At 37.6% G+C, this 27,294-nt stretch overlaps 1 protein-coding gene and 1 long non-coding RNA gene across 6 annotated transcripts in view; one reads left to right on the top strand and one right to left on the bottom strand.

Annotated features, from left to right (window-relative positions):
- LOC126821889 (uncharacterized) overlaps positions 1–18,937 on the bottom strand; it is a 50,157-nt gene extending 31,220 nt beyond the window's left edge. Inside the window, exons 1-4 of one of the 2 annotated variants that reach the window (XM_050550486.2) lie at positions 18,807–18,937; positions 5,688–7,984; positions 1,813–2,091; positions 366–452 (exon numbers count right to left, since the gene is read on the bottom strand). In XM_050550486.2, the coding sequence (XP_050406443.1) occupies positions 366–452; positions 1,813–2,091; positions 5,688–7,977 (2,656 nt within the window). In that variant the 5' untranslated portion in view covers positions 7,978–7,984; positions 18,807–18,937. The remainder of the gene's footprint in view (positions 1–365; positions 453–1,812; positions 2,092–5,687; positions 7,985–18,806) is intronic. The other variant, XM_050550485.1, reaches the window with a different exon arrangement.
- A 76-nt stretch (positions 18,938–19,013) lies between these two features.
- The window catches only part of LOC126821900 (uncharacterized), a 31,844-nt gene continuing 23,563 nt past the window's right edge, over positions 19,014–27,294 (top strand). For 2 of the 4 annotated variants that reach the window (XR_007680532.2, XR_008788157.1), the window contains exon 1: positions 19,014–19,145. This is a non-coding gene — a long non-coding RNA (uncharacterized LOC126821900). The remainder of the gene's footprint in view (positions 19,146–27,294) is intronic. The other 2 variants (XR_007680533.2, XR_008788158.1) reach the window with 2 other exon arrangements.

Genomic DNA, 27,294 nt, shown 5'->3' with positions numbered 1-27,294 from the left:
GGTCGGGTGTTCGATCCCTGCATTGGCCGAGAAAGTTCATCCAGATTTTCCGGCTTGGTTCCCCCGTGTCAGTAATGCAGGACGAAGGGCCTGACAAGGACAGCTGTCTAGTCCTTCGGATGATACGAAAAACCGAGGTCCCGTGTATACATTGGAATGCACGTAAAAGATCCCTTGGCAGTTGGAATTCGATATAAGAGTAGGCGATAGTGCCGCTGCCCGGACAAAATTTCCCTCATAGCACACTGTATGGCGTATGCCCGTCTTCATTAGCCCAGTATAGGAGCAGAACAGTAGGACGTTAAAACCCCATTTCATTTCATTTCGAATGTATCTTAAAGTATTAGAACAAAATAATCACTTACTTACCTTTTGATTGTTTATCTGACCAATTTTCATTTCAATATAATGTCCTTTACACGGCTGATGATGTTGTACATCTTCCAATGTATCTTAAAGTATTAAAATTAAATAATCACTCTTACTCATCTTTTGATTGTTTATCTGACCAACTTTCATTTCAATATAATGTCCTTAGCGAAAAAAAAAATAGTATAAACATTGGAACAATCCCAAACTAACAACTCTAATGGTGCAACTGTTTAACAAGCATCCTCTTGTCGTTATTAAGAACAAGGTAAACAATAAAAGAAACGTTGAACCATTAAAGTTGCTAGTGATTGTATGTCAATACTACAACTACTATAATACCGTGTCTCTACTGAATATTTCACAGATTGGGTACGAGCAAGAAATTAGAATAAGTTCTATTCTAAACATCTTGTAGACCAGGAGCCCAGTGGGTTAACCTAGCTGAAAAGTGTACCAATTTTCTCCTATATCACATCAATGCATGTATATCTGGTATCATCAGAATGTAAGTCTGTCGGGTTTCTGGTGGTGGGTGTGGTATTCAACGCCCAAAATGCTATACCCCCCAACTAGGTTAGATTAGCTCAAAAGTGTACCACATGAAAATCGTACAGCAGTGTACCGTACATCTTCAGGTAATACAAAAACACTCTGACAGACATTTCTAGTGGTGGGTTACTCCTGACAGAGCTATGTAATTGCAAGACATTTGTAGTGGTGGAGTATCCTTGACAAGAGTTATCTAATTTCCAGACCACAGCTAGGCTAGATTAGCTGAAATCTGTACCACCTAAAACAGCTTTGGAGTTGTTCAGTAACACGACAAGAATCATGAATGACCACTGCCAGACAATTTGTGCGGTGGGTAACCCCTAACAGACACACCCAAAAATGCCACGTCCACAACTAGGCTAGATTAGCGGGCACTGTTCCCGTGTTTTAAAAAATTAAAAATACTCCACCACTACAAATGTCTGACAATTACATAGCTCTGTCGGGGGTACCCCACCACTAGAAATGTTTGTCAGCATGTTTTTGTAATACCTGAAGATGTACGGTACATTGCTGTATGATTTTCACGTGGTAAACTTTTGAGCTAATCTAACCTAGTTGGGGGGCATTGCATTTTGGGCGTGGAATACCACACCCGCCACCAGAAACCCAGCAGACGTACATTCTGATGATACCAGATATACATGCATTGATACCATATAGGAGACAAATGGTACACTTTTCAGCTAGGTTAACCCCCTTGGCTCCCGCTCTATTATTCAGTATTATAAAGAGGGATCACCATTATCTGATCATATTTATTTTTCTGCTCTCTTTGGATGTTTGTAAACACACGTGTAACTAAATATAAACATGATATTTTAGAGTCTTGTTTGATAGCGCTACTCATACTCTGCTTTAAGTGAATATTAATGTTGGAAATCCCACCTTGACCTCCATATTTCAATTCACCCTTCTCAAACAGGGTTTGCAAGAGATAACAATTAACCTGTGGCCTTGATTTCATTGGTAAATAAATCCTTTTGGTCAAATTTTTACAAGCTCTATAGAAAAAAGAAACTGTTTCTTTCTTCGTGGTTTTATCCATTAGTAATATTAAAGTTTTGTATCTTCCATTCTTAACACGGTCTTCTAAATGTCGCTTTGAATGATCTGGCATGATCCTGTAATGTGCCAAATTATCACTACTTTGCTGCCCAGATTCATCTGTAAGAAAGAAAATCAGAAAGTGAATACTGAATATAGTCAATAAACAGGACTCAATATTGAATGTGATGCTCTCTACCAAACAATTTGTTTAAGGGTATGCCCTTTCAGTTAGTGATTGATCAAATTGACGTCCCATATAGTTCATACCCCCTTATTTATCGTTTGCCAGCAGTCCACTTTTCAAAACAAATTTTGAAGAAACACTTTCAAACTGAACTTTGTGGATATGTTGCTCATGCAGTAATCATTCAGACTTGTCCTGGAGCAGCCAAACACTTCTGAATAGTTTATCTCTGCACCTTTCTTTGATTTATTCATGCAGCCTTCAAAATTCATCTACTTGGTATGCACTGTTTATGGCAGAACCATTCTTTAGATAATCTAAATTACGCCCTGTGGGTCCCAGAGAAAGATAGCCAGGCAGTTTCGGTCTGATTTTCACAGAATTCCAATTCGATCATCATTAGAGTGTAATGCGAGTTTTAAAATCGGATAAAAATTGTGACCTCTAGAGGGCCAACAACCTTGGAATTACATTCCTTTACACTATTTGCGTACAAGGAGTGGCCATTTTGTCGAGCAGTTTCAGTAAGATTTTCATGATATTCGAACTCAACCATCATTAGGATTTAACGGATATATATAACGGCTTTTCTAAATCGGATAAAAATGGTGGCTTCTAGAGAAATGAAATGAAATGAAATGGGGTTTAACGTCCTACTGTTTTGCTCCGAACTGGGCTAATGAAGACGGGCATACGCCATACAGTGTGCTATGAGGGAAATTTTGCCCGGACAGCGGCACTACGGCCTACTCTTATATCGAATTCCAACTGCCAAGGGATCTTTTACGTGCACGCCAATGTGTACACGGGACCTAGGTTTTCCGTCTCATCCTAATGACTAGACAGCTGTCCTTGTCAGGCCCTCCGTGGCTTCTAGAGGGACCACAAGCAAAAAACGTGATTTTTCGTATAATCAGAGGCCATAATCCATGAAGTTACGATCCGATACATGTCAATATCGACAGGAACCACTCTAAAGTCTATCCACATGTGTTTTTTTTAAAACATACATTATACAAGAACTAAATCTGCATATTGCAGATCTTCCTTTAGACCTGAAATGTTTTCTAAATTATTAATTAGACATTAATTAAGTGACCAAAGCCATAATCAATACTCGATAGCATCGGATTTCTCCGATATTAAATAGATTAGAACGGTTCAGCCATATTTTGATAAAATTTAAAAATAGAGGAGCCATCACATATCCAGGAAGCGAAAATTCTGGTGTCCGTTGAATGAAGAACTAAAACAATTGGTCCGGCGGCTCAAGTTGGGGGGGGGGGGATATGGCCAACCAGGGCGTGAATTATTGAGATCAAGTTTTTCTCGACCAGTTTTTTTGCGTAGATTCCGAATCTGGGTAGTGATCAGGCGTGGGTTGTTTTTTTGTTGTTTTTTTTTTTTTTTGGGGGGGGGGGGGCGTTTTTGAGGTCCAAAGTCTACAATTGGGGGGAAATGTGATTATGTCGACATAAATGATGATCATGTTATATTACTAAAACATAAATTTCTAGGGAATGTACATCTCTAAATAAGTGCATATGATGCACCTGGACAACTGTTTTGATTTGTGGGGTTAGAGGTTCCTGTTGTGCCTGTGAGGAAGAGGTGGGGGGGGGGTAAAATTTGCGGAAAATGTTGATATTCACTTGATATAAATGATGATTCCCTTAGAGCTTGGTAAAAACATTACTTTTACATGCCGCTGCCCACCTCTAAATATGTGTGGGGTGGAGGGGGGGGGGCAAAATATATTTTGTGAAATAGAAACCAAATGACTGGTTTAGAAAAAAAAAATTGTACCATGTACCATGTACCTTTCTTTATTACCACCTTGCAGTAGTTGTCTTTTGCTACATATTAAACGCAGCAATTATTTTGCAAGAATTTGGAGACGATCTGCAAAACCAATGATAGAACAAGAAGACCTTGCTGGAATGAAGATTTACAATGTGAATGGGTCAATTCTGAACCAAATGGTTTCTGTCCCCAAATACATGTTGCCCTCACCCTCACCCCTTCCCCCCCCCCCACCCACAAACACACAATGGGAAGCTTATACACATTTAGAAATGTTTCATCAAGGTCTAAAAAGTAGGTTGCCAGGCAAAGAAACATACGCCCACAGCAGCTAAGTCGTCCGGACAGGCAACAAGAGTTGTCGCATATTTTTTCTATTGTCGTTAATGAAACATTTATAATACACTAAAATCTGATTAAGAGTAACAACTCATTAAGTAATTATCATAAAATTACTTAGAATTTGTTTGGCTTTTAGTTCCATCCCATGCTAGCGTTTTATATACGAAACATTTAATATCATGGATTTAGCTGTTCAAGTTAACAAAATTTCATTGAAAATCAATATACTTGTTCGTCTCAAGATCCTTAAACCCTGTTTATCAATCTAAAGTCAATCGGATGATAACTTTGGTCTCTCGGGCATCCACAAGATTTTTCAAAGTGATCAAGGGCCATAACTCTGGAAATAATTATCTGAAATCACTGACAGTCACTGGGCTTCTGCGTCTCACGTTTGTGTGGAGTGAATGTTAAACCCCATTTCTCTCTCTCTCTCTGCGTCTCACGACCTTAAACACTGTGTATAAATCTGAAGTCAACTGGATATTAACTTTAGCCTCTAGAGCGTCAACAAGATATTTCAAGGTGATTAAGGATCAGTAAATATCGGATATCGTTGAAAATCAAAAGAATTCTTTGTCTCATGGCCTGGAAAATCGCATCGTGTATAAATCTAGAGTCAATCGGATATTAACTTTAGTACATGATATTTCAAAGTGATCTAGGGCAATGACTCTGGCAGTAATTATCTGATATCGTCGAAAATCAATAGGCTTCAATATCTCATGACCTTAAACACTGTGTATAAATTTAAAGTCAATCGGATATTAACTTTTGCCTCTAGAGCGGCCACAAGATATTTCAAAGTGATCAAAGGCCATAACTCTGGTAGTAATTACCAGATATCGTTGATAATCAATAGGATTCTTCATCTCATGACCCTAAACACTGTGTATAAATTTAAAGTCAATCGGATATTAACTTTAGCCTTTAGTGAGTCCACACGATTTTTCAAAGTGATCAAGGGCCATAACTCTGGAAGTAATTATCGTAAATCGCTGAAAATCAATAGGCTCCTCATTAATATAAACAACATATATCAATTCCAAAACAATCAGATGATAAATGTAGTCTGTAGAGTGTTCACTGGAAATTGTGGACGACGGACGGACGAGGGCGACGGCAATATAAATATAAATTGTCTGTGTCAAAATTGGACGATTTCGATACATAACTGTCATCAGTGAACGGGGGCTATAAGAGACTGGATTATTCTGTTTATATGTAATGCTAGATCCAAGTGTATGCTCACGATAATTGTATTTAGTGACGTAACAATTGCCTTCCTATTTTTAAAAAAAACAAAGATCGCTTGTGCTATCATTTCCGTTACTCGTGTGCCAAGTTTTGAATACAAACATTTTTGATATAAAATGAAACTTACAGCTTTGATCAGTCTGGTTTTGTTCCAACACCAAAATATCAGATTGGTCTGGCAGTGTTCTATGATCACCAATAATCAATGGAATTTCAATATGTCCAGCTCCCTTAGAATTATAAATCCAATTTGCAAAGTGAATCTCCTTTGTACCAGTAACCAATGGTTGGATGTCTATGAAACAGCTATACGTCTTCTGTAGTTCATATAGTAGGTGATCTCCTTCTTTACAGATGTATTCACAATCTAATGGACAGTTGATTCCAATACTGTACGGACCTAAATATTCCGTGCCCTCGACCGCTTCATTAATGTCTTCACCCCGAAGATCGTCTGTGCTAACACCCCCTTTTCGCGTGTATTGACGTAAATTCAACAATACTCGCTGGACGATATCTTTCAGTCCAACTATGAAGATGTATGTTTCTTGTTTTTCGACAACTATACTATTTTCAATAATATTCATGGAGTCAACCCAACCGTCTGGTAGATCATATTGTTTTAGTGACACCCTTTTGATATCCAGGAATTTGATAATGGCAACATTCAGGGCAAAGAACTCCTCGTTATTCAAAGATGGTTCTGTACTACCATCTTCGTTAAATCTTAACCTCTGGTTGTAACCGCTCTGTGAAAAACAGTATAAAATTTTATCCAGGATTGGTTTTCGTTTAGTAAACAGTTTTAGATAGATCAAATCTATTCGATTTACATCATACCTATCCTTATTCTTATAATTCGTGGTGTCTTGACTGGTGGATGAAAGTCGACACTTATCTTCTGTATGTGTGCCAGTGCCATTATCTCCTTTTTCGTCTGTGTTACCACCCAAATCTGCATCTTGTCCATTTCCCGGATGATAAAGAACACCCCGACTGTCACCAAGTTGTACAGCTCTGTCCGGAATTATTCTAACATTGCCATGTACAGGCCCCGGTACTGCTCCATCGCATGCTTCTAGTAATGTTGTACTTGGAACATTGGTTTTATCATGGATAGTCATATCCCCTGTTTCTGTGTTTGAACTAGACGGAGACTGCCATTGGGAATCATTATTGACATATCTATCCCCTGGGTCTACGTTTGAATTAAGAGTTGGTTGTCCTTGGGAATTATTATGGGCATATATATCCCCCGGTTCTCTATTTGAACAAGACATGGACTGTCCTTCGGAATTAAGATTGCCATATCTATCCTCTGGTTCTGTGTTTTGGCTAGACATGGAATGCCCTTGGGGATTATTATTGACAGATCTATCCTCTGGCTCTGTGTTTGAACTAGACGTGGTGTGCCATTGGGAATTATTACGGGTATATCTCTCTTCTGGTTTGGTGTTTGAACTACACAGGGACTGCCCATGTGAATTGTCATGGGCATTTGTATTCTCTGGTCCTGTGCTTGAACTTGACGACGGCTGCCATTGGGAATCCTTCTGGGCATATATATTCTCTGATTCTGTGTTTGAACTAGACGTGGGCTGCCATTGGGAATTATTACATGCACATCGATCCCCTGGTTCTGTGCTTGGGCTAGACGGGGACTGCCATTGTGAATTATTATTGTGTAGTCCATCTTTTCCGTTACCAATATTGGTATTAACGTGTGTTTCATTACTGGTACTACGATGTATCCTATCGTAATCACCCTTATCTTTCCCATCAATACCAATATTACAACATACAACATGTATCAAATCAATGGTTTGAGGATTAGTAAATATCCTTATTTTGTTTCCATTGAGTTCGAGTTTGTACATTGTTTGGTGCGCCTTGTCTAGTAATGACATCAAATATAGTTTCTGCGCCTCACTCCAACTTCTCAAGTCCACTGCCCATTCTATGGAATCATTTTTACAATAAACTATATCTATCTCACTGCCTCTGTTATCTATTATAGTAAACAGGAAATCACTATCTTTCAATATTTTGTAGGTTTGTCGTGAGACAGTACATTCCTCACAGAACGAAGAAAACTTATTTAATAATTGAATGATGTCGTCTTTGAGCTTCTCCCGTCTTGTGCCCGTTAGCGTGGCCGAAATCATACGACAAGGAGGTTTGGGTAAGGCATCCAGAACACATTTAAATTGCGACAGCTCATTTACAAGTTGTTGTTTAAGGTGGTTGACTTTATATACCTGTAAGAGCTGGTATATTGTTATATCTAGTGGTTCAGGGTATATGATTATATTCATAGATGGTTGGGTTGTAATTTTGATACGACATCTTACATCACGATCTAATGAATCTGATCTCCCACCACGTGTCTTACTCCTAGTCTGTGGATTGTGGGACATCTTGAACCTAATGTTGAAAATAACATTTATTTAGAACAAAACTTAAGATTTTACCAGTATTCGATTTCACAGTACTTTCAGCTAGTGAAAATTCTAATTATCGTTTCAGAATAATGCTTGCATATCGGGTGGCCCAGACAAAAAAAAAACGAGTACAGTATTTAAAGTAGAATATTTCAAGTGTTGTACCTATATTATTAACGTTTCGCATGTTGTATAATATTGATTTTAACAACTTCACTTCAAATAGTGCGTCCGTCGCGTAAATAGTGTTAACATCTTACGCGTTAATTAGTACTCGTACTGACAACATCTAATGCACCTGAGCTCCAAAGCTATCGACTAAGTTTATCTCAGATAAAGTAGCCTAGCTAGGACTCGACAATTTACTTTAGAGATTCTAGAGACTCTTCAGTCCCAAGGTTGTCTTTTCATTTCTTTTAACTGAATAAGGTATAAGTTCTTTTTATTTTATATTTTTTTAATACTTCCTTTTGCTTATAGGGTTTTTTTTTTTTTTTTTTTTTTGCTTATTACTTTTATTTTGTTTCAAAGATACATTATAAGAGATTAAATAAAGAGCTAGCAGTTCTCACTAATAGTTAAAGATAGGTTGCCAGGCACAGCAGCTAAATCTTCCGGGCAGTCAACAACAAAAAAAAACAAGCGTTGTCGCATATTTGTACTTTTTTCGGTAATGAAACATTTATAATACACTAAAATCTGATTAAGAGTAACAACTCATTTAGTAATTTTCAGAAAACCATTAGCATGCTAACATTTAGTATACGAAACTTTTAATATCATGGATTTAGCTGTTCAAGTTATAAAAATTCAATGAAAATCAATATACTTGTTCGTCTCAAGACCTTAAACTCTGTGTATCAATCCGAAGTCAATCGGATGATAACCTTAGCCTCTAGATCGTTGTAGGACGTTAAACTCCATTTCATTTCATTTCATTTCTCTAGATCGTCACAAGCTTTTTCAAAGTGATCAAGGGACCTAACTTTGGCAGTAATTATCGTAAATCGCTGAAAATCAATAGGATTCTTCGTCTCATGGCCTTAAACACTGTGTATAAATTTAATGTCAATCGGATATTAATTTTGGCCATGAGAGGGTCCACAAGATTTTTTGAAGTGATCAAGGAAATCGCTGAAAATCAACAGGTCTCTTCGTTTTATGACCTTAAACACTGTGTATAAACTTATAGTCAATCGGATATTAACTTTAGCCTCTAGAGCGTCCACAAGCAATTGTGGACACCGGACGGACGAACGGATTTTTCAAAGTGATCAAGGGCCATAACTCTGGCAGTAATTAATCGGAAATTGCTGAAAGTCAATATGATTCTTCGTCTCATGACCTTAAACACTGTGTATCAATTTAAAGTCAATCGGATATTAACTTTAGCCTCTAGAGCGTCCACAATATTTTTCAAAGTGATCAAGGGCCATAACTCTGGCAGTAATTATCGAAAATTGCTGAAAATCAATAGGCTTCTTCGTCTCATGACCTTAAACACTGTGTATAAATTTAAAGTCAATCAGATATTCACTTTGACCTCTAAAGCGTCCACAAGATTTTTTGAAGTGATCGAGGGCCATAACTCTGGCAGTAATTATGGAAAATCAATAGGCTTCTTCGTCTCATGACCTTAAACACTGTGTATAAATTTAAAGTCAATCGGATATTAACTGTGACCTCTAGAGCGTCCACAAGATTTTAAAAAGTAATCAAGGGCCATAACTCTGGCAGTAATTATCGGAAATTGCTGAAAATCAATGGGCTTCTTTGCCTCATGACCTTAAACACTGTGTATAAATTTGAAGTCAATCGAATATTAACTTTAGCCTATAGATTGCTTGTGGACGCCGGCCGGACGGACGGACGGGGGCGACAACAATTTCAATGTGGGCGTATAAAAAGGTGTAAAAATGAGCTATTTACAACCCATTCAGGCTTTTCATATTTCAAAATATTTCTTCGCAACTTTCATAAACTTGTGGCATTAATCCATACGAAGAGAATCTATGTCAAAATTAGTTTGTAATATGAGTATTTGCCGAGAAATGCTCAATTTTGCCCGAATCACTTTTTACGCTATTTTGCCTGTAAAAGAGCCAATTATTATTGGATTTTCATAAAAAATGACACCATTTGATGCGTAATGTCAATTTTGACTAGTTCAAACCAATTTATCATTTTCAATGTCCCCGAAATGGCGCCCTTTGGGCACAAAATGTATATATAGCCTTCAAAACAGATATTTTATTCAAGTGAGTCTGATTTGTAATGTTTTCAAAATTATGATATTTGATTCCAATCAACTAATAGAATTAACCCATACGATCATATAGATATCACAACATGTTTTCTAACTTATTCAGTTGCGGTGAAATAGGCGATTTTCAGCAGGTCACTTTTCAAGGTTTTTGGTCCATAAAAGTGTCAATTATTATTCGATTTTAATGAAAATTTCACTGTGTGATACCTAACGCCATTTACGATTTCATACAAGTAATTTAGTATTTTCATGATCACCGGAAGTACCGTCACTTTGGCAAAAACTGTATTTTTAGCCTCTAAAACAAGTAATTGTTTGAAGTAAGCGATATTCATTATTGGTTTAAAATTATGATATTTGATTCCTATAGACAAATAGTATCAATCAATACGATCAAATTAATATCACAAAATTGTTTTTAACATCTATCCTTGCCGAGAAATAACCAATTTTGTCAGGATCTATTTTTAAGATTTTTTGCATTTTAATTTCAGTGTATGGGTTCTGGGTTAATTATTTATTGCCTGATTTGTGTAAAAGAAAAGCTCACCTGGTGCAAATTCTCAACTTCTACCTATAAAAGTTTCTGTCGGCACCGGAAGTGGCGTAATTTTGCCCAAAACTTCAATTTTGACGTGTAGAATGGTCTTTTAAAAGGCAAATATTAATGTTTACAAATCTAATAGATCAAGATGAATGCTCATACTAAAGACGCAAAATATGTCCTGCTTTGTTTTGTTTCTTTTTATTTCGGTTTTGCATTTGCATCATTTTAATTTAAACCTGAAAAAGGGTGTAAAAATGAGCTATTTACTATGCATTCAGATTTTTCATATTTTAAAATATTTCTTGACAACTTTCACGATCACATTTTTGACATATCTAACGGATGGTAACAAATGTATAAATGGAATTGATATTGCTGGATTTGGCTGATTCTGCGTCCATTTCATAACACGTGTGCAATGCTTACGTAGAAATCTGTTTAACGGTTTCATTGGTACCGAATGTGACATAAGTTCAAGGGTAACGAGGCACCGTAAGTGACATAAGTTCAAGGGTAACGTGGAACCAGTGAAACCCGTCGCAGTTTTAGTTATTATTATTATTATTATTATTATTATGTCAGTGACAAATTATATTTCTGTTCCGCTGAATGTAGCCAGCCATTTAGCAGCAATGGGCATAGCCATCACATTTAGCAGTACTATGAAATTGACAAAAGTGAATGTCTATGTACCCCGAGAGGTTACAATAGAACCAGATGACTTCCAGTCACTCCTCCATCAGCTTCCGCAGGGCAAATCTTTTTTGTGGAGATTTCAACTCAAAACACGCTCCGTGGGGGTCACCGAGGGATGACTGCAGGGAGACTAGCCTGTGCTCAATAATAGAAGGGAACCACCTATGTGTACTGAATGATGAGAGTCCTACATTTGTAGGAGGAAATGCCCCATCTTCACATCTGGACTTTACATTCTGTACGCGTGGTACAGTGATCATCTGGTGATAAATTCAACATGCAATCTGTCCCCCATATTGCACTAAGCGTGCGTCCTCCGTATAGTATTTCCGGGATACTCTCTAGGTGGCGCGATCAGATTCAAATCCAGGGACTTTGGAGGCCACTGATATTTTTATTATAAAGTTGCGGGTGATCCCCTAGATGGATTGTTACCCGCCGCAAGACTATTTGAACTACTGTTATGTGTTTCAGCAGGATGGGACTGAAGGCAACACACGCGAACTGGCTTAGATCTATCTCGAGGAGGCCACCCCAGACTTTCTAAAAAAGATAAAAACATGGAATAGTTACTAGAATCTGAATTTAATCTCCGTGTAAAACAATCTACCCCAGACTTTATAAAAAAAATAAGATCAGAGACAGTCGCAGTCCCGGCACCTGAATCCGGAAGATTTCGCGATCTGGAACAACCTCTCAGATAAAGTTCCTGGAAGGACGCACGAAACAATATGCTTAGACGAAATGCTATTTCTGGGTGGAAAATAGCCCTAATCGTCTGCACCAATAGAACTACCGAGAACGGGCACGCGTCATAAAGTGTGCTATGAGAGAAATTTGGCAACGACAGCAATTGAATTCCAACGAATATTATTAGTCTGGATGCATTGTCAACATTTGAGAATAATAGGCCATTGGCTAGATTATCCATTTGACATTTTCAAAAACACAGCCTAAAACAAGACGTTGACGCCCATGAACTCAATTTAAGAATGCCATTTCAGAAAATGCATGTGATTGCATTGCCAGTTAAATATCCAACACTTTTTAATTTTTTTTATTGTAAAATTTCTCTCTTCATGGGCCATATATCTATATTTTTTAAATTAATCCTAATTCGTCGTCATGATTTATGTTGGTTTGTATTAATGCAAGAATTTTGGGATTTATTGAGGGAAGGGGCGTAAGGTGGATTAAGGCCTTAAGAGAAATGGCGAAGATTTTTCGTCCCATTAGATGAGATATTCATCATTTAAATTACTCTTTTCGGGCAGCATATAAATAAATAACTATACAATAATATCAGAATGAAATATTAAGTTCAGAAATGCGTTACATAATTGGAGATTATTTAGAGAAAAATTTCAATTAAAACCTTCCATACATGAAATTGATTAAAACATCTTTATCATTAATGAGTATTATAAATAGAAAGCGAGGATTTCGCGGGTTGTTGTGGTATAGGTTACACGCGGATTTTCCCGTTGGCGGAATGACTACCTTTTTCAGCGAAATTGGTCAATTTATGGCTTTGTTTCAAGTAAATTGACCTACTTGAGTAAACTACCGTTTGCTAATCGCCCCATTTCTACCCTTTATCGATGTTTTCTTGCTAGTAAAGTATGCCGGGCTGAATTATAACATGATGAAGTACTCGAAAATGGTCAAAACCAAATTTCGAAAACTTTTGCACTCAGACACGAATTAGCGTATAATCTCAACCTTCAACATTATGTTGACGCCATCCTTCGTCCGGTGTTGCTTCCATTGCTGGCTCAACATGGCGTTCGTCGACAGATGACAACGCCCGACTCCACACTACCAGGATGACAAGAGACTTTCTGAACAATCATCATGTCCGTGTTATGGATTGGCCCGCTATGTCTCCCGACATGACCCGATCGAACACCTTGGGGATGCCACCACGAACTGTTGCAAAGTTGGCCAGGGGCGTAAATGTGGGGGGGGGGGGGGTACACCCCCCCAGAAAAAAAATATAGTCGGTTGCACAATCAGTGCAGTCGGTCGCAAAATAAGAGCAGTCGGTATCAAAATAAGTGCCCACTGCACACGTCACGCTACTCACGCAAACCTTTAGTATAAAATAACCTAGTCAACTTATCATGTTTGAAAAAATGATGTGTTTCACTCTTTTTCTGTTGAGTATGTAGGTCTAAGAACAAAATTTCCCCCAGGGAGAAAAATAGTCGGTCTCAAAATAAGTGCAGTCACTGCAGTCGGTCTCAATGAATTAATGAGGTAAACAAATATTGCCAGAATAGATCCCAAATACTAGTCGGTCGCAAAATCAGTGCAGTCGGTCGTAAGATATGAGCAGTCGGTATCAAAATAAGTTCTCACTGCACACGTCACTCTACTCACACAAAACTTTAGTTTTTCACACCATGGCAAAAAAATAGTCGGTCTCAAAAAAAAGTGATCACCGCAGTCGGTCTCAGACTAAATGAATTAATGGGGTGTTTTCTGACCATCAGAATTCTGAAAAATCTCTCCCCAAAGTCCAGGGAATTTCAGAGACCAAGTAAGCGCCCCATTGAGGTAAAGTGCCCTAAGGCCCAGTCCTCAAAAATTAAAAGCACAATTCCATTATGCCATCATTCTTCAACTCCTACTCTGTCTTATACTATCTCATCACTATCATATTCACAGTTGCAGTGAATCGCCCAGTTAGTAGTACCACTAGTGAGTGAGTCGTGGGTCAAAAGGCTGTAGAATTGTTAGTTCTACTCTCACAAAACAGGCGACATTGACAGATAGGCCTCAAGATTCTGTCCCATTTCTTATCTTCTCGTTAACGAGAATTTGGATTCATTTGCCATGACATTGACTAAAATTGTCAGGCCCAGTCCCAAAAATTAAAAGCTCGGTTACACATCTGAAATTTTTTCGCGCCTGCGGCGCTCGATTCCATTATAACATCATTCTTCCACTCCTCTGTTGTCTTATACTGTCTCAGCACTATCGTATTCACGGTTATACTGAACTGCCTAGTTATGTTAGTAGTACCACTGGCACTGGTGTGTGGGTCGTGGGCGTCAGACTATACAAAAGTTCTGTCAACTCTTACAAAACAGGCGGAATTGACAGGGGCAGATCTCGAGATTTTGTCTAATTGACTCACATTTCTGGTCCTGTCGTCCACAAGAATTTCTCCCAGCAATGACCTCAAATGCCAAGATATTGACTCAATTTTTCAAAATTTTCTCAGGTTGCTCAGTATTATAGGCACAATCATATATGACATAAACTTTATGTCAACTTAAATAAAACTGCTTTCCAGCGAGACAAAGATCGCCAAACAACTATATGATTATACAATACCATCTATGTTCTACCGGGACGCTTAATGTTATATAGCCAGTATTTTGTTGACATTCATTGTGGGGTGGAATTGTGGCTGGGGTTGCGCCCTAGATTTGGACCCCCACCCCTATCTAGATCCGCTACTGCACATGGCCCCTACAAAACTCGCACCTGTGGTGCTCGGCTCCTGACTGCGTCACTCGTACTAGGGATATGGGCATCAGTCGGTCGCATTTTGGCTAAACACCCCCCCAAACAAAATCGTTATGTACGCCCCTGGAGTTGGCACAGGCACTCCAAAATCATTGGCAAACAATCCCACAGCGTGTAGTGATACATTTGTGCCAGTCCATGCCAAGGCGACTTCGGGCATGCGTAAGAGCTCAGGGTGGACTAGATAACATACCTCATCTCTCAACCCCCCGTATTTCGAGATAAGAGGTGGTTCTATATAGTTCAACGTAGCAAGGCGTACGCGAATCGCATCGGGCCTCAGTAAGAAAAATTGACAATAATTTTTCATCAAAACAACGATTGATTATTGTTATTTATAATACTTCTGCCACACCCAACTACAATTAAGCATATAATCCTACCTGAAACGGATATAAATCATCGTATTTAAAATCCAGGCGTTAGGCCGTTACTAAGAGCGCCATCCTTACATTGGCCTCTGTAAGTTTAATTAGTCATAATAGTATAAAATTATCTTATTTTAAAGATGTTACATGCATTAATAAAGAAACTGAGTTTGCCACTTGGAACTAAAGGCACCCAATCGTAGCTAAAAACAAGCACATCAGCATATCTCAACGTTTTTTTAGCTACGTTCTCGTAGCTAAGGGTGGACATACCCGATATTGACTTTAGCTGACCCCTGCTTTGTTTCATGGTTCTCTGTCGTTTCGGTTTGTGCATTTTAGTCAATTCTTTCATGAAATTATCCACAGATGCTTGTTATCTCGATTTTGTCAATTGTTATGTACATTTGTTAAACGTTGCTGCTGTAAATAAATTTGAATTTGGCATTGCGTTTTTAATGGCTTTGAGTGTAGTTTATAACTACATGTATTATAGTGAGAACTGCCAGCTCTTTATCTTATCTCCCATAATGTATCTTTAAACTTATATGAAGTTAATCCAGAGATGTCGTCAAGAACCCGGTTTAAAGAACGAATACTGTAACATATTAATTGGTGCCGTCTGACCAGAACAACGTAGAAGTCAAGTTATCCACTAGACGATCAAAAAGTAGGCCCTAAGTCTTTTTCTGATCCTACCATGTCTACGTTTAATCCTGACACGAGTGCTATGTTTAATAGTTTAACTGGGGAAATCAGCAGTTTATCATCAACGCTTTAATATCATGATGTAGTTACTCAAATTTCTCAACCATTTTCTAGAAAACCTGATTTTTTTATTATTAATTGGATCAAAATTATTCAATATGACCTCTCAAATGATGCCCCTAATTCAAAAGATAAATATATTGCCTAACTAGCTAGTAGTGGAACAGTATTTAAACATACATTATGCAAGAGCTAAATCTGCCTATTGCAGGCCCTTCTTTAGGCCTGAAATGTTATCTAAAATATTAATTAGACAATAATTAACTTATCCAGACCATAATCAACTCTCGATGTCAACGCTAGCCTGCGATATTTATTGAATTATGATCCGATTTGCTGCTCAACTTTCATTCATGATTTAATCATGAAATGGATAATCGAGATTATGTTTTTTATCGTACCGACTTTAGTAATGATGATCTAGACTAGGCCCAAATTTCATTCGCTTAATTCTCGGTTCATTATGGATCGATTGTCAGCTCTTTATCTAATCTCCCATAACGTAATCTTTAAATATTTGTAGGGAACTAACAAAAAATATTTTGTTTGTCGATTTTTTAAAAAAATATGCAAATTATAATTGTTTGTTTTTGAACACATATTTTGGCTTAAAAATTAGTAGTAAGGAAGTATTAACAGGTTTATATCGAGAAGTAAAATGTTTTGTGACAGTTTAAATGGAATTGAGTTAACAGTATACTAATTTGAAGATATAACTCATAAACATTCAGAGGTCGGGTGTTCGATCCCTGCATTGGCCGAGAAAGTTCACCCAGATTTTCCGGCATGGTTCTCCCTTGTCAGTGATCCAGGACGGACGGCCTAACAAGGACAGCTGTCTAGTCATTCGTATGAGACGAAAAACCGAGGTCCCGTGTACACATTGGCGTGCACGTAACAGACCACTTGACAGTTGGAATTCGATATAAGAGTAGGCCATAGTGCCGCTGTCCGGGCAAAATTTCCCTCATAGCACACTGTATGGCGTATGCCCGTCTTCATTAGCCCAGTTCGGATCAAAAGAGTAGGACGTTAAACCCCCTTTTCATTTCATTTCATTTCATAAACATTCACAAAGTATTAAGAGTTTTATCTCTTATATGTTTTTGTTTCGTCTATATATATTTTGGCCCGATATTTACGGGATGCCTTGCCAAACTTGGATGTTCTTGATCTAATATATAATTGTAGCATCGGCCCTGTGGATATCAGAGGTGGAATCTCGAGTCCGGCTAGAGTCACATCACAGACCTGACTTGCAACTCGACTTAATTTTTTTAATGTCCTGTGACACGAGGGGGTGTGGGCGGAATCGCCACCCGAGAGAGCAATTTTTGAGACCAGGTTTTACTAGAGCAGTTTTTTTTTGCATAGATTTCTATTCTGGGTGGTGGGGATTAGGATGGGGTGGGTGCAATGTCTTCCAATGTCTTCCATTGATGATCGTTTTATAGCACTCTACTCTAAATAAGAATATAAGACCCTCCTGCATGACGGTTTTGATTTGTGTGCGGGCCCGGGGAAGGAGGGGGCTGTAGGTGTGGAAAATGTAAAATAGATTATAGATTAGTAAAACATTAATTTATAGCACTGCCACGTGTCTAAAGTATATATAATACCTTTTGTTTTTCTTTGTGCGGGTTTGGTGGGGAAAGAAGTGAGTATGTGGCGGGGGGGGGGGGCAATGCCTAAAAATGGCGGTAAAGTCGATATCAAAAATGATTAGTAGAAAACATTCATTTCTTGCACTAAATAATTGGGTGTTGTTTTTGCTTTGCAGATAGGATGCAATGGGTCAAACTGACCAGGAATTCTTTAAAGGATGAGGAAGGGGGGTATTGGGGTCCAAAATACAACGCCCATATGGACATCTTATAGAAGTATTTAGTGCAAGAAATGAATGTTTCCTACTAATCGACTTCACCGCCATTTTAGGCATCGCCCCCACCCCCACCTCCGTGATCCCACCAAACCTGCATAAAGCAAAAAAAAAGGAATTATATACACTTTATAATGTGCAGTGCTATAAATTAATGTTTTACTAATCTATAATCTATTTTACATTTTCCGTCTACAGCCCCTTTCTTCCCCGGGCCCGCACACAAACCAAAACCGTCATCCAGGAGGGTCTTATATTCTTATCTAAGAGTAGAGTGCTATAAAACGATCATCAACATTTCACCCAATTGAAGACATTGGACCCACATCACCCCAATCCTCAACCCCGTATCGCGTAAAAGCTCTCTCCTATACATGGGCGCCACCCAGAATAGAAATCAACGCAAAAAACTGCTCTAGTAAAACTTGGTCTCAAAAATTCTCCCCACGGTTGGTGATTGCACCCCCACCCCCTTGAACCACCAGACTATAAAAATTTAAGTCGAGCTGAAATTCTCACTCGAGATTCCACCTCTGATGTACACAGGGCCGGTGCCACATTTATATATCAGATAAACAAAATCCAAGTTTGGCAAGTAGATGGCCCTGCTTATGCCACTATTATGAGTTTCCAAAATTATTTTGAACGAGAAATTCCCTTTCTTTATAATGTAGAGGAAAGACACAGTTAATTCATTGCAGTTTTTCTTGTGATTTTAAAACAGAATTAGTTAAAATATGTTACCTGTGTTGTTGAAGAAATAATTCACACAGTTTTCATAATGGCTGACAATATCTTCCTTATGGAAATCTAAACCGAAACTAGATGTGTACGTCACCGTTAGATATAGACTAATAGACTACACACAATGTCACAGCCAATGTAACAAAAACTTCCTTAATGAAATATAAAACGAAACTAGATGTGTATACCTGACCGTTATAATATCGATAGCCTGCGCTAGCTAGTTTACACAATGTCACATTGACATTACATTAAGACGAATCTTTCAGTGACAACATAATTCTCGAAGATATATTAAACGAACATTATCCGAAAATAAGAATATTATTTAGAACTTAGGTAAGTAAATTGTACAGTACGATAATATAGCTAAAATAAAGAAGCTTTTAAATATTTGATTAGTTTAAGACTGAATGTTATGATGGGTGTTACAGCTAGGGCCTACACGGAAATATTTCCTGAATGGCGATTAGTAATGGTATGTATTTATAAGTTAACACAGTAGGAGGTTTTGGTATATTTTATGGTATATTTATATCTTCATATATATTAGAACTGTTCGTGTGCCAATTGTGCGTCATCTGTTAACCCTTGTGTAAACACGTCGCACCAAAGCAGTCGGAAACAAGCGGTAATCTATTCTAAGACCCAAACCATAAAAAGGGTTTTTGTTTGAATATTTTTATTTAAATACTGTGAAACTAGAGCTTCATATAAAAAAGGTTGAAGAATAATCAATCATATTAGGTATAATATTTTGCCCAATAACACTGAAAATATGTATTACTAGAAGCATAGGCGTACGGGCCCGATGACACGTAGGGGGGCAGAACCCGAAATGGCCGAAAAATTTCGGGTTTACAGACTGCGGCGCCGGTCTTCCTCGAGAGGCGAAGAAACGAAGCTTACCTTGCATGGACCCCCCCCCCCCCCCGCAAGAAAAATTTGGAATATTTGACGGCTGCAAACACGTTTTCCTGGTATTTCAGCCCGTGAACAAAGCAACTTCAAAGTGGTCTAATAATATAGCCTAATTAAGGTGGCTGACTCGAATTCCAATCAATCGTTCACAGTCCACGGAGACGGGATTGTTGGGAGAAAATTTTGAAAATTTAACTGCTATTCCAGCCTGTGAATACAGCAGCTTCAATTTGGTCCAATATAGCCTACCTGGCTGGCCCGAATTCCAAACAACCAATGGCCCCACCCATCCTTCCGGAGAAAATTTCGAAAATTTAACCACCGCAAATGCGTTTTCTGCTATTCTAGCCCGTGTAAGCAACTCCAAAAGTATCCAATGTTTTTGTAATCGAAATCGCACTCTGAATTCCAACCACCCAATCAGACTGTTTCAGCTGCATTCACAAATAATAATCGATGCCCGAAAAATGTCGCACAAATTAGAGTGGCTCCAGACAAAATGTTTTAATCCATAGTCAACTCAGTACAAATTCGTGGTATTCAATTAAAAGAAAAGTAAAATTAGTGTTTTTTTAGGGCTCTATGACAGTTAGGGAAGCAAAATTAGAAATCCCCGAAAATTTTAGGTTTACAGACAGCGGCGAAGGTTTTCTTCGAAAGACGAAAAAGCGGAGCTGACCTTGTATGGACCGCTCAAGAAAATTTTGGAATATTTGACGGCCGCAAACGCGTTTTACTGCTATTCCAGCCCTTAAAATTAGTGTTTTATTAGATTTCGGGCACTTTATTTTGCCAAGTAGATGAAATAAATTTTTTTTTTCTCTTTACCCGTCTGCCCGAAAAGTCAGCTTGCCCGAAAGTTAGGGGGGCAGGTGCCCCCCCCCCCGGCCCCCTGGCTCGTACGCCTTTGACTAGAAGAATGCCTGGCTTCGCTCGGGGTCGAAACTCGCCCGGGGGGTCATAACTCCGAAACCGGAAGTGGTAGGCCATCGCCACCAGACCTATGTTATTACCCCAATACACCAAAGTTAATTCGGGACAGTTCTAGTGTAGCAGCCAACCCTGAACAGACAGATAGACAGACAGGCAGGCAGACAAACAAACGACAAATATTAGTATAGATAAGGAATGTTGAAGCCACCATAAATCTGCAAATCACTTAATTGTGTCATTCCCATGTGGAATCGTATGTTGTTGGCGAGATTGGTAGATTTGGGTCAAATAGCACATATTAATGTAATAAGAGTGTAGATAAACTGATTTACATTCATTTTTAACAAAATACGTGGGCTGTCCAAATTTTTTAATTGTCGGAGGGTTATTATCTTCCAAATAACAGTCTCGCATTGTACGTCACTACTGCCGCCTGTGGACGCTTTCGAGGCTAGAGTTAATATCCGATTGCGTTTAAATATATACGCCGTGTTAAGGTCAAGAGACAAACGAAACTATATGCGGCTACTTTTGTGGACACTGCCAACGACATAGGTTTCGTTGCCTGGCAAACTATCTTTATTCATTCCAAAACAAACCAGCGGCTGCCACGCAGGACACGCCCACATTTTCCAAGAGATGGATAGAGAACAAGCTAAAAACAAATGCTATTTTTTGTACAATCAGGGGCAATAATCCAGAAAGATATGGCCTGAAATGTGCAAATATCAAACGGGACTGAGATCTTTGGGTTATAAAGATATGTTTTAAGTTTCATCAAAATCGGATAAAAATTGTGACCTCTAGAGGGTCTACAACCTTCGTATTACACACTTCTGCACAATTTGCGTACAAAGAGCGGCCATTTTGTCGGGCAGTTTCATTTCGATTTTCCCGAAATTCGGATTTAACCTTCATTAAGGTGGAATGGTGATGTATTTAAACGGTTTTTAAAATCGGAAAAAAATTGTGACCTCGTACAATCAAGGGCCATAATTTAGGAAGTTACGATTCGATATGTACGAAAATCGACAGGAACCAAGATATTTGGGTTATAAACATGCATTTTAAGTTTCATCAAAATCAAATGAAAATTGTGACCCTGATACACAATATTTTCACTTTTTCTAGTTGGCGCAGCATGAAATCCGCAAGAGAAATCTGCTCCAACCTTTTCCCTGAAATTATTCAGCAATTGCATTAGGTCAAATTAATTAGCTTACTTACAAATTGTGGAGTCAGTGGCTGCAATTTACAATAATTGGATATATATTGTGGATTCTATGAAATAGCGATTGGAACGAAAGCTCGTACAATGTCGGTTATCGATAATGTGTACTTGAATTACTTGTGCTTACAAATACAATTTATAATTCGGAGAGAAATTCGCGAATTCCCCTTTTATACGCCTGTTTGTGGACAGGTGACAATTTGTATCCGATTTTGACGAAATTTACAATATAGGTGTATCTCCCAAAGTTCTCGGTTCCTTTAGATATTGGCATGTAATGGACCATAACTTTATGGATTATGGCCCCTTATGGTACGAAAAATCACGTTTTTAGCTTGTGGACAGGCTAGAGGTCACAATTTTCATCCAATTTTGATGAAACTTGGAATGCATGTTCATAACTAGTGATGTGCGGTTTTTAAATTTTCTTTCGGTTTCGGTTTTTCTGTGGCAAAAAACCTCGGTTTCGGTTTCGCTTTTTTTTTTTATTCATTTAAACACTGTATTATGAATGTGCTGATTTATGGTTATTTTATAGGAATACTTGGAAGCTAGAAAAGATATCAAACATATTGATGTAAATTTTAAACAACAAGTTTTTTTTACTGATATATGACTTTAATTTTGACTAGTAAAAACAAAGTTACTGTAAAAAAAAAGATCTGACAAACTTTGTGAAACACAACACCATAATAATTAATTAATATAATGACATATTACCAATAACAAAAATTTACTGTAAAAAAAAAGACGCAGCAGAAATATGTTTTTTACAAAGATTACATCTACATTTTGTGTCATCTAATCTTCAATAGTGAGCAAGCCATGGAGACATTTTACTTTTAGGGGAAGTCATCGTGCGTTATTGACAACCGGCTTAGGCTTGCATAAAAGTTTGGATTATAAACCGAACCGAATTGAGAAAATAAATAGTCTAGGCCATCCAGACTTATTAAACACTCTATACATAGGGGTTTTGGTTGATCGAAAATAAAAACGGAAGTGGTGGCTACATTAAAATTTTGGAATTATTAAGTAAACTAAGTACGGCTACATAAAAATTAGAAATTTTTCAAACGTTTCCGAAAAGAAAAACAGGTAAATTAAAAATTAGGAATTTTGAAAAAATAAACCGAAACGCATGGTTATTTTTTTTGTTTTATCGGTTCGGTTTTCGGTTTATATGTAAAAACCGATACCGTACGGTTAAACCGAAATCCCCACATCACTATTTGTAACCCAAAGATTTTGGTTCCTTTTGATATTCGCGCATATCGGATCGTAACTTCCTGGATGGTTGAACCTGATTGCAAAAAAAAAACTCGCGTTTTTAGCTTGTGGTCCCTTTGTATTCGATTTAAAAAAAACGTTTGAATATATCACCGTTACACACTACGATTTTGGTTCCTTTTGATAATCGCGCATATCCGAACGTAACTTCCTGGGCCCTTATTCACGAAAACTTAAACTAAGATACAATCGAAATTTTAAGAAATACTGCAATTCGATTGGCTGACCAGTAAAATCAATTTGCATATATCCAATGAAGTTGCAGTATTTCTTAGTTTAAGTTTTCGTGAATAAGGGCCCTTGATTATGGCCCCTGATTGTTCCAAAAATCGCATTTTTAGCTTGCGGATTCTCTAGAGGTCACAATTTTTTTCCGATTTTAAAAACAGTATAAATATACCACCATTCCACCATAATGAAGGTTAAATTTTAATTTCGGGAAAATTGAAATGAAACTGCCCAACAAAATGGCCGCTCTTTGTACGCAAATTGTGTAAACGTATGTAATATGAAGGTTGTGGAACTCTAGCTCTAGAGGTCACAATTTCTAGATTATTGCCCCTGATTGTACAAAATATCGTGTTTGTGTTTAGCTTGTTCTTTATTCATCTCTTGCAAAATGGAGCGTATCCTGCCTGACAGCCGCTGGTTAATTCTGGAATAACCGACTGCATGCACTCTCGCAAGTCTATTATTACAGTGTGCATATCCCCAACTTCTAAATCAATTGAATCAAATGTCAGACAGAAATGCATGATAAATTGAGACTACAAAATTTCCGAGGCGAAACTCGAAAAATCGCTAGTACGACAGCAAGTCAAAATGATAGGTCGCAAATAGCGCGATGTTTTAATTTCCTAAATTCTACTTTTCGAGTTGAATTTTAGCTTAGTATGCGTGTTGGCGCCTTCTTACTGACATCAATAAATACAAAAATATGACTAAGTCGAAAGTCGACAAGACGGTATACAAGCCAAAATGCAAGTCGAAAATAAGAAATTAGTAAAAAATGAGGGACGCTATTATCTCAGCCTATTATTTCTTAATTTTCGAGTCGATTTTGGCTTGTATAGCGTGCTGTCGCCTCACATTTTGTCGTAACTTCGAGTTTTCGATTTTCGTGTTTTGAAGGGGCATGTAATGGACCATAACTTTATGGATTATGGCCCCTTATGGTACGAAAAATCACGTTTTTAGCTTGTGGACAGGCTATTGGTCACAATTTTCATCCAATTTTGATGAAACTTGGAATGCATGTTCATAACTAGTGATGTGCGGTTTTTAAATTTTCTTTCGGTTTCGGTTTTTCTGTGGCAAAAAACCTCGGTTTCGGTTTCGCTTTTTTTTTTATTCATTTAAACACTGTATTATGAATGTGCTGATTTATGGTTATTTTATAGGAATACTTGGAAGCTAGAAAAGATATCAAACATATTGATGTAAATTTTAAACAACAAGTTTTTTTTACTGATATATGACTTTAATTTTGACTAGTAAAAACAAAGTTACTGTAAAAAAAAAGATCTGACAAACTTTGTGAAACACAACACCATAATAATTAATTAATATAATGACATATTACCAATAACAATAAAGTTACTGTAAAAAGAAAAGACGCAGCAGAAATATGTTTTTTACAAAGATTACATCTACATTTTGTGTCATCTAATCTTCCATAGTGAGCAAGCCATGGAGACATTTTACTTTTAGGGGAAGTCATCGTGCGTTATTGACAACCGGCTTAGGCTTGCATAAAAGTTTGGATTATAAACCGAACCGAATTGAGAAAATAAATAGTCTAGGCCATCCAGACTTATTAAACACTCTATACATAGGGGTTTTGGTTGATCGAAAATAAAAACGGAAGTGGTGGCTACATTAAAATTTTGGAATTATTAAGTAAACTAAGTGCGGCTACATAAAAATTAGAAATTTTTCAAACATTTCCGAAACGAAAAACAGGTAAATTAAAAATTAGGAATTTTGAAAAAATAAACCGAAACGCATGGTTATTTTTTTTGTTTTATCGGTTCGGTTTTCGGTTTATATGTAAAAACCGATACCGTACGGTTAAACCGAAATCCCCACATCACTATTTGTAACCCAAAGATTTTGGTTCCTTTTGATATTCGCGCATATCGGATCGTAACTTCCTGAATGGTTGCACCTGATTGCAAAAAAAAAACTCGCGTTTTTAGCTTGTGGTCCCTTTGTATTCGATTTAACAAAAACGTTTGAATATATCACCGTTACACACTACGATTTTGGTTCCTTTTGATAATCGCGCATATCCGAACGTAACTTCCTGGGCCCTTATTCACGAAAACTTAAACTAAGATACAATCGAAATTTTAAGAAATACTGCAATTCGATTGGCTGACCAGTAAAATCAATTTGCATATATCCAATGAAGTTGCAGTATTTCTTAGTTTAAGTTTTCGTGAATAAGGGCCCTTGATTATGGCCCCTGATTTTTCCAAAAATCGCATTTTTAGCTTGCGGATTCTCTAGAGGTCACAATTTTTTTCCGATTTTAAAAACAGTATAAATATACCACCATTCCACCATAATGAAGGTTAAATTTTAATTTCGGGAAAATTGAAATGAAACTGCCCAACAAAATGGCCGCTCTTTGTACGCAAATTGTGTAAACGTATGTAATATGAAGGTTGTGGAACTCTAGCTCTAGAGGTCACAATTTCTAGATTATTGCCCCTGATTGTACAAAATATCGTGTTTGTGTTTAGCTTGTTCTTTATTCATCTCTTGCAAAATGGAGCGTATCCTGCCTGACAGCCGCTGGTTAATTCTGGAATAACCGACTGCATGCACTCTCGCAAGTCTATTATTACAGCGTGCATATCCCCAACTTCTAAATCAATTGAATCAAATGTCAGACAGAAATGCATGATAAATTGAGACTACAAAATTTCCGAGGCGAAACTCGAAAAATCGCTAGTACGACAGCAAGTCAAAATGATAGGTCGCAAATAGCGCGATGTTTTAATTTCCTAAATTCTACTTTTCGAGTTGAATTTTAGCTTAGTATGCGTGTTGGCGCCTTCTTACTGACATCAATAAATACAAAAATATGACTAAGTCGAAAGTCGACAAGACGGTATACAAGCCAAAATGCAAGTCGAAAATAAGAAATTAGTAAAAAATGAGGGACGCTATTATCTCAGCCTATTATTTCTTAATTTTCGAGTCGATTTTGGCTTGTATAGCGTGCTGTCGCCTCACATTTTGTCGTAACTTCGACTTTTCGATTTTCGTGTTTTGAAGGGGCGAAAAGTAGAAATTACGAATGATAGTTATATAGGCTTCTATACTACTGCCACTATATTAGTCTATAATATGACTAATTCGAAAGTCAACAAGACGGTACACAAGCCAAAATGCAAGTCGAAAATAAGAAATTAGCAAAAAATGAGGGACGCTATTATCTCAGCCTATTATTTCTTAATTTTCGAGTCGATTTTGGCTTGTACAGCGTGCTGTCGCCTCACATTTTGTCGTAACTTCGACTTTTCGATTTTCGTGTTTTGAAGGGGCGAAAAGTAGAAATTACGAATGGTAGTTATATAGGCTTCTATACTACTGCCACTGGGTCGGTGTCTTTAGTTCTCCAAAAACAAAAAAGTTTGAACTGCTAACGCCAGAAAATAAGGGATAATGCGACTTGATGATCGGGATTCGTTTTTCCCGCGTATTTTTTATTCTTCTGTAAAGATTAGAACTATGCGAAAAATTCAAACTTCTACTTCTACCTGGTAGTGTCCACACTGATCCGCAGTGAATATTTGCTTGGCCGCGACAATCGCTGATAAGGATGACATTGATGCGGCTTAATGAGATAGAAATATTAACTTTTTTCCTGCGACAAATTAAATTCTAAAACATTTTTTGTATATATTGGAAAAATAAATAAAGGCGTTTGACGTATTCGTAGGTAAAAATTATTTCCGATTTAGTGTAAATGGGTATTAAATTGACTAAAATGCAGCATTCTCTCCGAAGCAGTTATGTCTTATGTAAACAATGCACGCGCCATTTAGCCAATGATTCACCGCGTGCTGTGACAGCACGTGTTAAGGCAGTCATCTATGACAG

Source organism: Patella vulgata, chromosome 5, assembly GCF_932274485.2.
Source record: "Patella vulgata chromosome 5, xgPatVulg1.2, whole genome shotgun sequence".
NCBI classification, from domain to species: domain Eukaryota; kingdom Metazoa; phylum Mollusca; class Gastropoda; family Patellidae; genus Patella; species Patella vulgata.
This window is presented reverse-complemented; position numbering and strand designations above follow the sequence as displayed.